General features: G+C 45.8%; 1 protein-coding gene across 2 annotated transcripts in view; it reads left to right on the top strand.

Moving 5' to 3' along the window:
• Positions 1 to 1,366: 1,366 nt before the first annotated feature.
• AKR1D1 (aldo-keto reductase family 1 member D1) overlaps positions 1,367 to 16,343 on the top strand; it is a gene marked incomplete at its 5' end in the record, with an annotated part of 39,451 nt that continues 24,474 nt past the window's right edge. For both annotated transcript variants that reach the window (XM_080354711.1, XM_080354710.1), the window contains one exon: positions 1,367 to 1,459. In XM_080354711.1, the coding sequence (XP_080210837.1) occupies positions 1,367 to 1,459 (93 nt within the window). The remainder of the gene's footprint in view (positions 1,460 to 16,343) is intronic.

Raw genomic sequence — 16,343 nt, 5'->3', positions numbered from 1 at the left:
TTGCAGGTATCTAACCTGTGATGCTAGAAAGGTCTCTTGGTGTGGTGTTATCCAAGCAGGTCCTCAACCTTAACAGCCACTAACTCTTTCCCCAAATGCAAGCTAGTGCACACCTATTGATTTCAAGAAGCCTGCAAAGATAACTTACTATGGTGGATCCATTAACCCTTCTTGGAACTGCATAACCCGCTGAACTATTACCATGCACAGGAAGCTGAAGTGGGGTATTAGAAGAGATAAAACAATCTGCTAGGCAAAAGACATTGTTATGGCTGAGGAATAATGTTCTCTGAGGTGTTCATTTCACATTAGTCTAAGAAGACATACAAAAGCATACACTGCAACATCAAAAGGAGAGAACTCAATGTAGATGCAGTTGCAGGACACAAAGCAGCTGGCTCAGGCTACATCTCTGCAAAGCAGTGTAAAGGCATAGCCTTGAGTGCTTCATGAGGGTCAGAAAGGACAGCAAGAGCCATGGGTTGAATTTCATAAAGGGCATTGTCCCCTCCTGAGATATCAGTGATAGTAAATACATACATTTTTTTTCCACATTGCAAGAGGACCAGACTCTGAGGAACTTGAGCCCATTCACTGTAATTTGGAACTCATGCTGAGGCAGACAAGCAATTCACTGGTCTGCTCTCTGGGATTTTCTTCATTCCTTCCCTGTCGCTACAGCAGTGGTTTTCAACCTGTGGTCTGCAGCCTTTGGGAAGGAGAGGTGGAAACTGTCCCTGGAGGACACCGAGTGTCCCTGGTAACCCTGAATTCGGGGTTTTGAAACAGGGCTTTACGCCTCTGTGGGAAAACTTCCAAGGTCTGCCACCCCAAACCTTAGGAAGCCCATGCCCTGCTGCTGGGGCGAGGTTGGCATGGCAGACACTCCGGCAGGCGGGGCATGGACCCCTCGCCGGCAGGGCAGCCCCGAGGAGGGCTCCGTGGCAGCGGGCAGGACCCCCCGGGCTGCAGGACGCCCCCCGGCCCGCCTCGACTTTAAGCATGAAGCAGGCTCTGCCCTGCGCGCAGCTTCTGCCGGAGTGACCCCACGGGGGCCGCGGCGGGGCCCGCCCGGGGGTCCGCGGGGCGGTGCGCGGGGGCCGCCGGTGTCCGGGGCGGGGCACGGGGCGGTGCGCGGCGGGGCGCGGTGCAGGGCCGCCAGGGGCACACGTGGCTCAGCCCCCCAAAAAGGCAGTCCCCGCCGGCGGGAGCGGGCACTTTGTACCACAGCCCCTGCAGAGGTGCCGTCGGTCCGGCCGGTCAGTCGGTGGGTGCCGGTGCGCAGGGGAGGCGGTTGGCTGCGGAGCGGCGGCTCCCGCCCCTGCGGAGGCAGCCCCGGCTCTGGGCGGCCCCACCTGCCGGCACTATGAATCTGACAGCCGAGAACCACCGCGTCCCGCTGAGCGATGGGAACAGCATCCCGCTCTTGGGGCTGGGCACCTACGCCGACCCCCAGAAAGTAAGTCCGGGGGCGTCGGGACGCCCCGTTTCGCTGGCGGGGGCAGGTGGCAGCCCGCCTCGCTACTGAGCCCCAGAGCCGGTGCTCCCCAACTGTTTCCCAATTCTTTCCTTTCTTCCCGGCTGTTTCTCTTTTTGCTTCTTTCCCCGTGCAAAGTTAAAAGTCCGAGCTCTCCCGTGAGCAGTACGGGCGGCGCGCAGAGGAGGAAAAGGTGGGGGGGGAAAAAAACCCTGCCCAGCTTGCGGAGAGGTGCTTACCGTACCGCCGCCCAGCTCCGCGCTGGTGGGCACCCGGGAAAGGGGTGCGGAGGACCGGGGAGCAGCTCTGCCGCTGTCCCGGACTGCTGGGGGTCCGGGCGGTGCAACCTCAGAGCCGCTGCGGTCACCGGGACGGGATGTGACACCCGGTGAGCGCCGGCTCGCTGGCAGGGCGGCTTGGAGCCCTCGGTCCCGAGGAGCTCGGAGCTCGGAGAACGGGGGGACGGTGTCACTGAGACCCTCGGGCCGGCCCCGCTGCTCCCCATTCCCTGCGCAGATAAGATGAGGGATTTCGGACCGTTTTGCAGCTGGCCCCGACACTTTCCAAGGAATGTTCCTGAAACAAAGACCCAAATTCCTGCATCCTGATGCCTGCCAGCGGCCAAACCACTCTCAAATATTCTGCACCCTTTGGTTTTGCGTGTCCCGGGTAGGCATCCCATCAAACTGTCCCCTGGTTCAGCTGCATCGAGGCAGTGGAAGCACACCTGATGCTTCTTCCTTCTGCGCACCTGGGAGCACAAAGGGAACTCGCTTGCTTTGCCTTTTGCTCTTCTGAACTGCCTGGTCTTTCAACAGTTCTTTTTGTTTGTTTAAAGAGTAGGAACAGAGATATCATGGCCAGAACCCTTCTTGTGTAACAGTATCAGAGTTTGAGGTGCAATATTGTGTGTATGACTCCACATACCACAAGGTATTTAAAAATACCTTTTTAAAGAAAACTCCTGATCAAGGCCATTTAACGACCACACTTGTACTACGCTATATTAATAACAGTGTCAAAGAAGATCTCCAATAAACACTGCTGCAGGCAGTGCATGAGTGATGCAGAAAGAGTGTAAGAAGACCTTAGTGCTGCAGATCTCTCTGGTTAACAATGATAGTTTACATGGGGAAAAAATTACTGAGAATCTGCAATTTCAGAGGCTGGGCACCATCCCCCGCATCACTAGAGTTTCAGGAGATATTTTTGGCTAGTATGTTCTTTGAATAGTGGTTAGTGGAACAAAATTAAGCTCTCTAACAGGAATTTTAATGTAGCAAAGCAGAACGTTGCATAATTCAGTGACAAAATAGCTGCGAGCAAACTTGAAGCATCACTTTCTAGACTTTTATATCATCCTCCAAAGCCCTGAGTTGAAATTTTACAGTAGTTTCAAGTTGAGAAAAGCCAGGCTGCCAGCAGAAGAGGTGCTCCTGAATTGTTGTGCTTCCCACCTGCACTCCGGGTGAACCGCGGCTGAATGCTGGGGCATTAGCCAGGCTCAGGCAGGAGCTCAGAGCAGCAAGTAACCTGCCGGAGCTGATAGGGGAGACGGGTGGGATGCCACTTTCAGAGGCGGCTTCTCAGCAATGCTGTAACCCTGCTAAGAGTTCGTTCCGCAGAAGTTCAGATGTACCCTAATCATCGCGGCAACGGTCCTGCTCCTTCTGTCTCAGCCCTGCAAACTCCTGTAGCCTCCTTTGCCCTCCTGTGGGTCGAGGTGGATGGTGAGCCTTTGTGGGGACCTCATCTAGCAAAAATGAATAATTTTTACTTAGGGCTTTTTTTTTTTCAGCTGAATCAGCCCCGGGTAGTGGCTTTTTGCTTTTCGCATGTACCTCCTTTGTTTTCTGGTGACAGAAGGGGACGACAACAAGACTATGCAGGCAGGGCATTGCTATAGCAACTCCAATTTAGAGCAATTGAAGCTGCCGCGTAACTGCACCCTCAGTGGGGTGAGTGCCTATACCCAACCACCCGTTCTCCCTCCCCCTGCTTTTGTAGGAGTTCAATTTTTCTGAGCTTTCTCTTTCTACATGATAAACATGTTAGAAAGTTATGGGTGGGAAGAGAAGCTGAGAAGAGGTAAAGAAAGACTGATAAGTCACTTGCAAAAGTCTCATTTTGACAGAAGATCAGGCGAAACACTATATGTTTATCTGGAGGAGCTGGGCTGGAGCTTTCTGCTAGGATTAGGACTGTTTATTTGAGGCAGGGAACTCATCACCGAGAGCAGCTGGGGAAACACGGTAGCAGGGCACTATGGAATTTGTTGCAGAATAGGGTTTGCAGCTACTGATTGGTGACAGGGCAGGACATTTAAACAGGTCATGGCTTAAAGCTTGCCCATTCAAAAAGGCTGCTTTTGCTGGTAAGAGGATGGAGAGGAGGGAGCTTCTGTCAACACCTTGCTGTGGCAGTGAAGTTTTGCTTAGCTGTGACAAGCTGCTCTGCTGAGCTATGACTTCTGCATGGTGCAACTTCCACTGGGATGCCCGGTGAGGTTTCTGACCTGCTTCTCCTGCCTAGAGAGTTGAAAGGTTTTGCGGCAACTTGGGACCGTTTCAAGGTTTATCTTAACAAGCAAGGCTATAAAACTAGCACTGACACGTTTCTCTTAAAACACTTGGCTGTAGCTTTTTGTGGCTGAATTACTTAAGCAGCAGCATCTGAGACACCCGTTCTCCAGCAGTGGAGGCAGGCAGCTGGTGGTAGCAACGGTGCCAGCCGTTTCCAGCACACTATTTCTGCTCATGAGTCAGTTCTCCACAACTTCAAGTCATTTTGTGCTTTGATATACGATACAGAGCCATTTATTTGTCAGATTATTTGTCATGCTCTTGGAGGCAGATTTTTTTTTTTTCTCCCAAAGGTTATTCACCCTGGCACCTCCATGTCAAAGCAGCTTGTCCAAAATAAATCTGTTTTCTCAATCTCACACTACAGCCCAGAGTTTTCTTCCTGAAGTGCAGGAATGCGCTCACTGGTTAAGCACACTAGGCAGATCTAGTTCGCCACGGAGCAGGGAAATCTGCTTCTTCAATGGTTGGTTACAAGAAAACGGAGGCAAGAGGCCAGCTTTCATGTTTTGGGCTTTGTCTGGATAAACTGCACAGCAGTGCCTTCTGAATTGAAATGTGTCGGCAGCTTGCCTTGCTCATCTTAAATAACTTAATTGTTCTCCTGAAGTCATGCTTTTCCAGTTGTGAAGCACTGAACAAAAAAATAGATCAATTGACCCAGATTTTGTCCCGTATACAAGTTTACTGACTTGACAAAATACATCTCTCACCTGGAACAGAGCTGGACCACTGTGGAAAAGGTTTGTTTGAGAATCAGATTAATTTAATTGAACACTCTTTCCCCCTAGGTGTAAGAGAGCTTGTCTTCTGACAGGATACAGGTCAGGATGAGAAGAATTAAGTTAAATCTTGGAGACTGAAAAAACTGGGAGTGCAACGTTGGGGCTTTCTTTTTGGTTTATTCCCCTAGCACAGGAAGAAAGTGCAATGAATCCACGTACTATCAGCTCATCCAATAGTAGAAAGAAATAAGTCTTTACTGGGTCATAGAATTAGTGATAAATTTGGGCTAGTTATCAAGAAAAGCACTTAGAAACTTTTTCGGTTTTTTGCTGCTTTAATTGGTGTTTCCTGTCTTTATTCTTAAGGGAAGGTAATAATTGTGTAATGAAAAAGCCTAGTTTGCTTTTTTGTTCAGATTTCAGTGCTTCAAAGTTGGTTTTGTGTTCTCCTTCACACAGGGAAGGAAATGTGTAAGTTGTATTTGTTTTGCTTATGTAAATTAGGCTGTTCACCTTAGCAAGGATGGACTCGGGTGAAACACTGAAAACCTCAGTCGCTGACTCCTTCCCCTATTCTCTCTTCCATTCCTCAAATATTCTTTCCTCCTCTCGGGTCTGGGAAGAAACCACAGCAGGAACAGCAAATCTGGACTATCAAGATCCTTCAGATGGCTTTAAAATTTGAGGCCAATTCTGACTCTGTCTGGCTCTGCGGATCCTTCTGGCAAAGCCCCATGCATGCAGGAGCGGCTCTGCCAAGGCTCCAGCAGATGTGCCGTGTCCAGCATTCCCTCCCCGAGGGCCCCTGAGCCGTTGACCCAGTTCTCTGGGGTATTAAATAGATGTCATAGGGAAGGATGACCCCCTTGATGAGCCCGTGGCATGGCCACAGCACAGATGGGCCAGCCTCCTAGGCTCCCACCGTCTCTCAGCATCCATACTCAGTTCCCAGCACAACCTCGTGAGCAGTACGGGTGCCCATCTGGAAGCAGGATGGGGTGCGGGGACGAGCCGGCTCAGAGGGGAAAGGTGCTAAAAACACTCCTAAATCCTGGAAATCCTACACCTCATTAAAAACGGCACTTATGACCGCTTCACTTTATAACTCATCCCTGTCAACACAGCTAAGATCATCAGTCCAACGCCTTCACGTAAATAATCGCTGTCTCCCTGGAAGGTCAAGGGGCCTTGGCTGCAGCTCCTCTTCTGCCTTCCTGTTTTGACTGAAGGAGGAGAGGGCTTGGAGGGAAGGTTGTAGCAACCACACTGTACCCAGGCACTGCTTCTGAAATGTAAGATTGGGCGAAGCGCTCAAGAATAGCACCGGGTGAGGGTTTTTGGCAACTAGTGACTTTGCTAAAAATGAGGTTCTGAGGTAGCCAAATCCATTCATAAATTGGAAGCAGTTTTGTGGAATATTTTCAGGCAAAACAAATGGCAAAGTATTTCATTTTGGGCACTGGCAGTACAAGCTGAGGAATCAGAGGATTATTAAAGCAGTTGGAGGTAGCAGTTCCCTTTCCCTGAATAGCCTGGTGGTGAGGGAATCCACACGGGACGTGGGAAACCAGGTTCAGTCCTCTTCTCTACCTCCAGGGATTAAATTCATATCACACAGCTCAGGGAAATAACATGATTGTGGGGGTATGTGATAGCTAGAGAGAGGCAAGAAGAAACATGCACAGGCTGGAGCAGGATGAGCACCCTCCCCACGGGAAAGTGTACTGCCCACCAGCCCCACAGCTTTGGATGCTGAAGAACTTGGTATGGCATCCAGCCAGGAGGGAGGGAGACTCGTTTTCCCCAAATCCTTAACTACCACAAAGTAACCCTTGTGAGTGCCCAGACAGTCTGAGTTTTGTTTAAGAGAAATTACTGGTTTGAATCAGGGAGAGGAAAAGTTCATCCAGGGCTCCCGTATCCAATCTGAGTGACCAAGTAAAAAAAAAAAAAAAAATCTGTTTTGGATAAGTAAAAACACTGTTTTGGCACTCTGGATTACTTTTTACACCCAAGCTAGAAGCTGAACAGAGTAACTTTTCGTTGTACAGACCTCGCAGCCCCTAGTGCTCTCACCAGCAGTGCTTTCGCAGGACCTTTTATACCAAAAAAGTTCCTCGCAGAAGGATACGCACACACAAACTGTTTAAATTGCTCTTAATGGTGCAGGCTGCATCTCTGCTGCAGGCTGGCTGCCTTTGGAGCTGCCGTGGGCTGTCTTTAAGTCAAAAGACGTAATAAGTGACTTGTCCCCTTGATGTGACCTGAATCTCTGAGCTGCAGTAAGAGGGTGGATTACACATAATTGAACTCCCTCTGTTTTCCTCTCGGCCATCGCTGGCTTCTGAAACACGACCATGATGGAGACAGCAATGATTTCAGGTGACTCGTGGAGAAAGTCACCTGGCCTGACCCAAAGCTATGAAATGGGTAGTATATTGAAAGTCTCAGGCAAGAGCGACACTTGAGATCTCTGGAGAGAGAGGTGAAATTTAAAGACCTCCAGTTCTTGATCTCTTTCCTACAAATTCCTCCTTCTCTGGCTCAGACAACTGTTTTCCTTCTTCGGTAAACCTCCCACTTGGCTTCTAGATTTTTTCTTGAAAGAGATAAGAGAGGCAGGGGCAAGAGCAGGAATTGCCCTAACATGCAAGTGTCCTTACAGCCTTAGCTACTTCCCATGACATGCTATTAAAATAAATGTATAAAGAAAATACCACAGTCCTTTTAATGTAAACAGTTACACATGAGTAAGTGTTTGAACTCAGCAAGTCCTGAGTCCGACTTAGCTCTATAATGAAGTGAACTTTATGAACCTACATGAAATTGCCACAGATGTAGGCCAGGGAGATATTTTGCTGTTTACATCTATGAAAAGGATACTGGGGACCTGATTTGAAGAGAGCTGGGGGGAGTCAGCTGGGATATTTGGCTACAGAGTCTCATATTTATGCCCTGAACTTAAGCGAAGGAAGTTCCCAAAACAAAACTGGGTTTGTTTTTTGGGTTTTTTTTTTAAGTTTTTGGGCTGTACCCCTGACCAGCATTTCCAAAGGACATTGTGCCCCTTCAGAGTCCCTTTCGGTAACCACTACTGGCTTTCGCAAGCCATTTTCCATTAAAGCAGCAGTATTACCTCATGCATTACTAACTCTTCTTGTCTTTGGGGATCAGGATCAGGATTTTTGAGATGTTTCAGAGGGTGACCTTATGTTCCCTTGGTCTCTGGGGATATCCTAAAACCATACTTCTGAATTGAGACCTTTACACTAGAGGTAAGGGCAGAAGGAAAGGAGACACATTTTACTGCAGCCTAGGAAGAGAACTGCACCTGATCTGCTACATCAAGGGCGTCAAACTCATTTTCAGCGGGGCCCACATCAGCCTCGCAGTTGCCTTCAAATGGTCAAGTGTAGTTTTAGGACTGTATAAATGTAGGAGCAGTTGCATTTCTACAGTCCTAAAATTACATTCAGCCATTTGAAGACAACCACGAGGCTGATGTGGCCTCTGGTGAGAATGAGTTTGACACCCCTGTGCTACATGTTCCACAGGGCTCCTTGCCTGCCTGATAGCAAACTCTTGTCCTAGCTTTCATGCTGAAAGATATTTATCCTGAAACCATGTATCTGTAGCCAGGTCACTCACTAAGCTGTGACTCAGTTTCATGCTTGGAGGACTAAAGCATACTAAGATGATCACACAGATGGGATGCTTTTCCTTCGGTCATGGGTATCCTGGTGCTACGTGACGCTCTTGGTGCTTAATCTCTCAGATTTTACTCCTTATTCCTTGACTAAGTCACAGTTACTGGCAAGACCCAGTTGCCAGGAGCAGATAAAGGCAGGGTTTCTTGGTATTTGGTCCCCAGATGCCTTGAAGAGGCACAGTAGCAGGTGTCAGCAGAACAATGTGGCTGCCAGGCAGGACCATGGCTGCTCACTGGATACATGATCAAAAGCACCATAAGAAGATACTGCTTTCACAGATAAGACTTCTCATAGCAAATAAGTGAAAGTACAGAGCAGAATAATGCACTAAATCAAAAGAGTCTCAGACAAATTGTGCTTTTGTCAATGACTTTTGCTAAAAACTTAATGTTGCATGACGCCTTTTAGAGTTCCCTTTCACACATGATTTAATGGCATATTTACCACCTAAGAAAAGCAGAGTTCTCTTATCTTACATTCACCTTTTCTGTTCTACCACTGGAACAGACGTTCTACATTTCTGTGCCCTCCATGCATTGTCATCTTGGTGTTCAGCCATGAACTCTCCTCCCCTGCCTGCAACCACCTCTTGACGCCTCAATTCCTTCTAGCTCCCTGTAATCTCATGTTATACAATGGAAAATTTTTGGCTTGCATAAATGCAAGATTGCATCTTTATCTCATTAAGAAAGGAAAATTAAGTCATCTAATTAGGAAAAACAGGCAATCAGAAAAGGTAGCTACTTTTTTTCTAAAATGTAGCAGACTCAAAAACTCCTAGCTTTTGTGTAAGAAATGTATTTTAACTATTAAAGTTGGATTTGACAAAATGACTTATCACTGTCAAGCTGGAGGAAAGATTCTTGCATGCACCTTTTTTGACAACACAGACTTTGTTCTTATGACTTCAATTTGCACAAAACCTGTGGCTCTAAGACACGGTTGAATTCGCAGAAATGTTCATTTACCTCTACATATCTTCTCTCCTGAAATCTCCGTGGTTCTTCATTTCTATGAATCCTGAAGCTTAATAGAAAACAAACTGATAGTATGACTAATCTTTCCTTCATGCCAATGGTTTCTGTGGTGTTTCCAGCTATGAACGCAATTAGTGCCTAATCATGTGTGGCAGATTAAAAGCTGCATTTACTGAAACAGTAATTCCTGATGAGGATGAGCCCAGCCTTGTAGATGAGGGTGAATGAAAGACTAACTTTCTAGCTACAAAGTTCATCAACCTGTGGAGGTCTTCTGAGCCAAATGGTCACAAAATTGCTAGTCCTGGAAAACAGTAGATTTTTTTAGTTTGCTTTGTGGAATAGATTGTGTTCAGAATGACTCCCCCATCCCTGAATCTGAGCATGCCTTGAACTATAAGCCTTCAAAAAAACTCTTCTTAAAAAGATAGCACCCATAACCTACGCTGACATCTCAGCTGCTATGTGAAAATATTTTCAGACTGCTCCAGGATCAAGAGATGTATCCCCCTGCAGAGCACAGGACTTCTGCTAACAAAACTGTTGACAGCCAGATAATCACCTGGCCCTCTGCGGCAGTTCCTGCCTAAGCCAAGCGGAGGGTCTGGCTCTTACAGCCCAACTGGCACAGCGTCACTTGGCTCCCCAACACGGTACCGACACACACAGACACTGATACCGCAAGAGCTCTCCAGAGGAAAATGTTCCCAGGGCAAGGTGACATCTAGGAGATGACAACTTTGTCAGGGCGTCAGTATGGCTTTCAGGTGGTGGGTATTAGATGTTAACATCACCCACCAAGCTACATTTCTGGCTATGACATAGGGTAGAATGTTGTTGAATAAGCCCAGAACCAAAAGTAATAGAAGGTTAAACCAGATAAGCTTTTAGGACAGTAGCACTACCCAAAAAAAATCACAGGGATTCTTGTTTGAAAAGTAACCAAACAGAAAGCAGGCTTTCCATAGCTGTATTCTGCAGTGACAAGCGCTAGCTGTTTCAATATAGTCCTCTTCCAAATCCTGCAAAGCTAGCTGTTACCAATGCAATAGTATCAAGGCCAGATACTGACACACACACAAATAGATTGTTTTTTTCTCTTTTTCTCTGGCTTTCTAAGCATGCTGGATTTTTAACCCCACTCAAGAGCCACAGGAAAGCCCTCCTATATAAATAAAAGTTATGAAGGTTGTTTTGTAGAAGATGAGACAGGGAATCACTCGCATTGTCAAAGAGGAGAAAAACTGAACCTCTACAAGCGAGTAACTTGAATTAACACAGCTGAGAGATATACTTTTTGGCAAGAACAATTAATGCCAGACAAACCTCCATTTTCTAAAATGCCCCCAACTGCCTCTATACGTTAAACATGGCTGTGCACTCCCCTGTGTCCTTGATTCCCCGCAGTTCTCCAAAGAACGGTGTAAGCATGTTCTTACAGCTCATGTGGGAAGCTAACATCTGGGTTGAGTCTTTGGTTGACCTAGAAGGCCAAATTTGTCAAAACTTGAAAACACTGTGAAGAAAATGCCTCTCTAGGCTTCATCAAAGCCAACTTTTGTTGGTTTAGCTAACTAGGTGGTGGAATTCCCCAAGTTTTACATCTGCCTTTGCAAACACTTCTTCGAACTGACGCCAGAAACCTCTCCCCTTTAACTCTAGGGAACGAAGCAAAAGAACTACTGGCAACCTTTCCTTTCTCCTCTGTTATTGCACAAGCTGGTGCTTTATCTTTGCTTTGTACCTCACGCATCACCTGGGATCACGTGTTTTGTCTGAACGGTGTTTTGGAAGTATCCACCCTTCCACTTAGATCCATGCTTTCCAGGGCTTGCCAGCTGGCTATTGTGTCCTCCAGCTTTTCAGGAAACTGTCCTGGTCCACCCTGCTGGCACCGCCAGTGTGGGACCCAGGTGTGTACATCATTAGCTTGGTTTGCTTTAATCCTCTGTCTACCGACAGAGCGGCATGACAGCCCTTTAGCTTAAGCTTGCCTTAAGTGAACTTGCATCAAGTCAAAAGTTGCGGTGATCCTAAAACTGAGGATTCTGCAATCAAGTGGTAAAAATAACTCCAGCAGCCTCTGCCAGCTACAATAATAAGGCTTTCCTGAAGACAGCTTTGGCTAAATCCTAGAACAACAATGTCACAGGAATTCTAGAAATGCTAAATCTGCAGTTATGCAATCTCATTTTTGTTGTAGGGGCAATCAAACCTCATGCTTCAGGCTACTGACAGGACATCAGACTAGAGGAGAAAGGCAACCCTTGACCACGCTCATTCACAACACGACATGAAGCAGAGAACATCACTAGTGGCCCCATCTTCTCTGGGCACATTTACTGTCCTTCACTTTCTAAGACAATGCACTGGATGACGTAAAGCAAAGCTCTGGGCCAGTATAGCAACTTGTGGCTCTCAGCCCTGTTATCTGCCCCTGTTCTCAGCTCTACCTGCTTTTGCAGAGGTCCCTTCACTGGGTTTTGCTTCCTGGATGGTGGCTGCCAATACTTCCGGGGGATGAAAGCCAGATTTTCCTGTGTACGAGAGAGAGAGATGTGCTGGCGGTTGCATTTTCCAAGAAAGAGGTGTACAGTACAGCTTCTTCTTTACAAGATTAAATAATTCTAAGAATGTACCCTTGTGTGGCTCATATCCTCTGGCTTCATAAACTCAACCTATGCTTTCCTGTAATGCTTTTAGTACATGTTTTCTGTGCTGTGTTCCTAACATCTTAAGCCAGTCCTCTTTGCTAGTTTGTCCAGAAAAAAGGCAAATGGAAATAAGCAACTGGGCTTCTAGAAACTCGCATAAGAATCTGTGTCCGAGCGCTGAGCTCTGGCGAAGGAGGCTCTGAGCCCAGGAATGTACCTACTTTCTTCTTCCTGTATTTAGCTGACTAAGATTCTTAAACAGCGGCTCCACATCTTAAATTATAGGTTAAGACTGGAAAGCTCAGCCCACAGTTTGGAACTCTTGTGTAATTCGGCTGCAGCTACATTCAGATTTTTCCAGGAGATGGCCCTGTCTCTCCCAACACCTCAAGATTTTCTTCTCAGGGTCATTGTTCCTAGCTGAGGGACTGAATACCACTGCACTACCCAGGTGAGGTGCCCAGGACTAAGATGCCAAGACTGGTGCAACTCTGTAATGCTGCATATATGAAACAAGGCAGAGCAGAATTTGGGAACCTAAGTCAGACTGTTTTACTTTACTCTATGCACTAATAAAGAATAAAACATAGAAGGGTTTGGGTTGGAAGGGACCTTAAAGATCATCTAGTCCAAACTCCCCTGCCACGGGCAGGGACACATTCCACTAGACCAGGTATTCAAAGCCCCATCCAACCTGGCCTTGAATACTTCCAGGGATGGGGCATCCACAGCTTCATTGGGCAGTCCATTCCAGTGCTTCACCACCCTCATGGTGAAGAATTTCTTCCTTATCTAAATGTATCCTCCTTCAGTTTAAAAAAATAAATGACAATAGTGATGTTAAGCCATTTATAAAAGCAGTGCCTGTCCTAGCTGTCCACATTGTTTTGCAAGATTACAATCTGCTGCTAATGTATCTTGTTAGCTGTGACTTTGGAGGTAACCAGAATCCCTCTTTATCAACTGGGAAGCTGATGGAAATTGCTGACCAGAAAAGGATGATATAGAAAAAGCAAATGAATTGGAGGCCAGCTGAAATGCAACACTAAATAACAGTAGTAAGTAGGACAATCAATAACACTGCTAAGCAAATACTGTTCTATTTGGGAGGGAACACGGGTATGCCTGCACAAAAAATATTCTCCTGTGGCTTGGTCACATGCAGTCATGAGCAAAACTGAAGCTGTACATTTTCTATGCTAGGGAAAATAGTTTTTGACAAAATGGGATGTGATGGAAGGTTTCTGGAATAAACATTAAAAAAATAAAAATATTCATGGTCTCACAGGAAAAAGAGAGCAGACCCTTTCAGACAGGGAGAACTGATGAAGCACATTGCTTTTTCAGATTCACCAAATGTGTTAAACTGGCCAGTTGGCCACTTCATCTATGGAGAAGGGGCCAAATTGCCTCTTCCTTTCTTTCAGTGAAAGTGCAAATCTTAGTCTGCTCCCCCTGTGCTTCTGTCAGATTTATTTACTGTGGAGCCTGAAGGAAACAGATACTGGTTTAATCTGTCATGCATGGTGGTAAATCAGCAGGTTTACAAGTTATTGATTGATAGGGGGGATAATTGCATGTGTTGTTTCCTTAAACTCTATGATCTTAAAAATAACCTAGATGCTATTGAAGGAGTTGTTAGTCACTGAGTGAGTGGCTCTAGTCAACCAAGCACTTTTTCTTTCATTGTAAAACATGTAATAAATTTAATACCTTTTTTTTTGGCACAAATTAGTGACTGACTGTGAGAGCATTGAAGATAAAAATCTGACTTACAGTGTACAAGTGGTTATAAAATTCCAGTTCTAAAACAACAGTCCTTGATCAAAGTAGCACAGTTGCAGGGCACACTGATTAGAAGCTGAAACATTAATTACAGCTAAGGATCAAATATACCTCTTATCTACACTTAAATAAAAAGTCATAAAGAAGCAAAGATTTGTCTTAAGGCCAGAGCACCCAGAATTACTACTGACAATGCACAAACATTTAAAGCATGAAGATACTTCAGTACCTCATCTGGCTTTTGTGACGCTCTAAACACGAGCCCTGCTTATTTGGGAATGGTGCAAGAATAAAGGCCTACCTGATGTGAGTAGACAACATAGGCAACCATGTTTTAGATAACACACACTAGTGAGTATAACCCACAGTAAGGAGGAGGAGGTCTGGATTTCATGGTAAAGGTGGCTACTCCATGGCCAGGCAGCCTGGAAGTCACTGTTCCATCATCTGCTGCGACTGAAGTGCCGACCCTTATACAAAATCTCAAGATGTAAAAGCAGCCATAGCACAAACTTCCATCTGCACTTCAGTAAAAGTTGGTTTTCAGTTGGTAATCTCTGATCTAGTTACTATTAAAGACTTTATTTCCATGAAAGGCAGAAGAGATTAAAACTCCCCAGGCTTAGCAGTGGGATAGAGGGGAAAGATCCGGGTTTGTGCCTGCTCTAATGGATGAGCACTGGTGATCCAAGTCATCCAGCTTTAATATGGTCTGTCAGGAAACAATGGAATAAGATATGACACTTAGGGCAACACTTCTAAAAAGTGGCAAAACCACAACCTGACTAGCCTGTGCAACTCATCAGCACAGTTTACCACAGCCTGTTACTGCAGGATTTGGAAGGTTTAGATATGTGAAATGCTAGAAACGACAGTTTCTGCATTAGAATGAAAATAAACATATGGTATAAAGTTTCCAGACTCACAGATGTCCCAGGCCTTCAGCTGGGAGAGTTCAATAGAGGCAGGATTTTCCAAAAACTGTTCCCTAGGTTGCCTTGCATTTTTATATGAAGCACCTTAGACCAGAATCTGTCAGAACTAATATACCACATCAGATGAAATGAACTAGTGCAATGAAAACATTTATATTTAATGTAAACCCATCTCCGGCCATTGGTAATCAAGACCTGATCCAAAAAAAGCTTCCTCAAGCCCCTGAAGAATAAGATTATTCCTTGAAATGGAGGAGGCTTTCACAAGATTATTTGTACAGATGTGTGTAAGTCCCATGCAAAAAATTAAGAAATACACAGAAGTTCAGTTCTAGCATAAGTTAACTGATTCAGCCAAATGCACTTCCAGTAACAGTGAGCTTTCTCATTTTCCTCTATTCCACACTCCTCCCAAGTCTGCAATTATGCTGTTCCCCTATATGTTTGCCTTTCTTCACCTATTCCTTCTGCTTTTGTTACTGACCAAACTCGCCCTGGTGTCTGAGAAAATATGCAACTAAAAAATCAACATTTCCTTGCTTGATGAAGTTTAGTTTGCAGCTTCAGGTAACAACTGGGAGCCGTGTTAATGAAATCTCTCAATAGTGCAAAGAGAAGAGAGAAAATTCTAGGATTGGATCCACATGCCATTTCCAGCATCTTCAACAAAAGGGAAAAAGTAAAAAGAAAAAAAGTATATATTTTTAAAAAAATCTGTATTAAGGTAATACATCGCTGTACACTAAATGTTCTGCTTCCATACACTTGAATCATACAAGTCAAACAGGCAGAAGCAATCTGAAGTCACACTTTGAAAGATCAGCACAATAGAGAAAAGACTGATTGCACTTTAAAAACCACATTTCTCTTTTGGATAACTAGTCATCACTTAGACTTGAGCTCACAAGACCTTTAAGCTGAGCCCTGTTGGTCTGTGCTAGTCAGCCTGAGCTTTGCAACTGCAGCTGGATCCTCCTGCAGCTTGTTGCTGAGACAGAGGTCTGAGGTTACCACCTTCAGCAACTGCAGGCTTGTAGTATTTATATCAGGGCTTTTTGCCTGCTGCCTTCCTTAAATCCTTCCTGGCAGGTTCAGACAGGGACAAGGCAGTGAACACATTGGAGGTTGTCACTGCTCCACGCCTCGTGCTTCTGTGACGCTGCCCAACAAGCCTCGAGTGAAAACTAGCCATTGACTGAGCCTGAAAGGCTTTTAGCTGCTGTGATCTTCATTACATCTCACTAATAACAAGGAACAGGCCCTGGCAGGGGCTGAGTGTGCCTTTGGGAGGCTCTCACAGCAAAGCATTCAAACAAGTGTTTCGTTGTCTCCCTCAATTAAGCAGACGATATTGCATCGGCACTGCTGTAAATAGTTTAACGTGCCAAATTGTGATGTTTTGCCTCTCAGCCCTCACTCATGTCTTCTATAACAATTAAGGGCAAGCGTAAGCGGCTTTGCATTTTAAGGAGCCTTTAGGCACTGTGTCATGGAGTGG

This window comes from Nesoenas mayeri, assembly GCF_963082525.1.
Source record: "Nesoenas mayeri genome assembly, chromosome: 1".
In the NCBI taxonomy this organism is placed as follows: Eukaryota; Metazoa; Chordata; class Aves; order Columbiformes; family Columbidae; genus Nesoenas; species Nesoenas mayeri.
The sequence above is the reverse complement of the archived record's forward strand: the minus strand, read 5'-3'. Positions and strand labels throughout refer to the sequence as shown.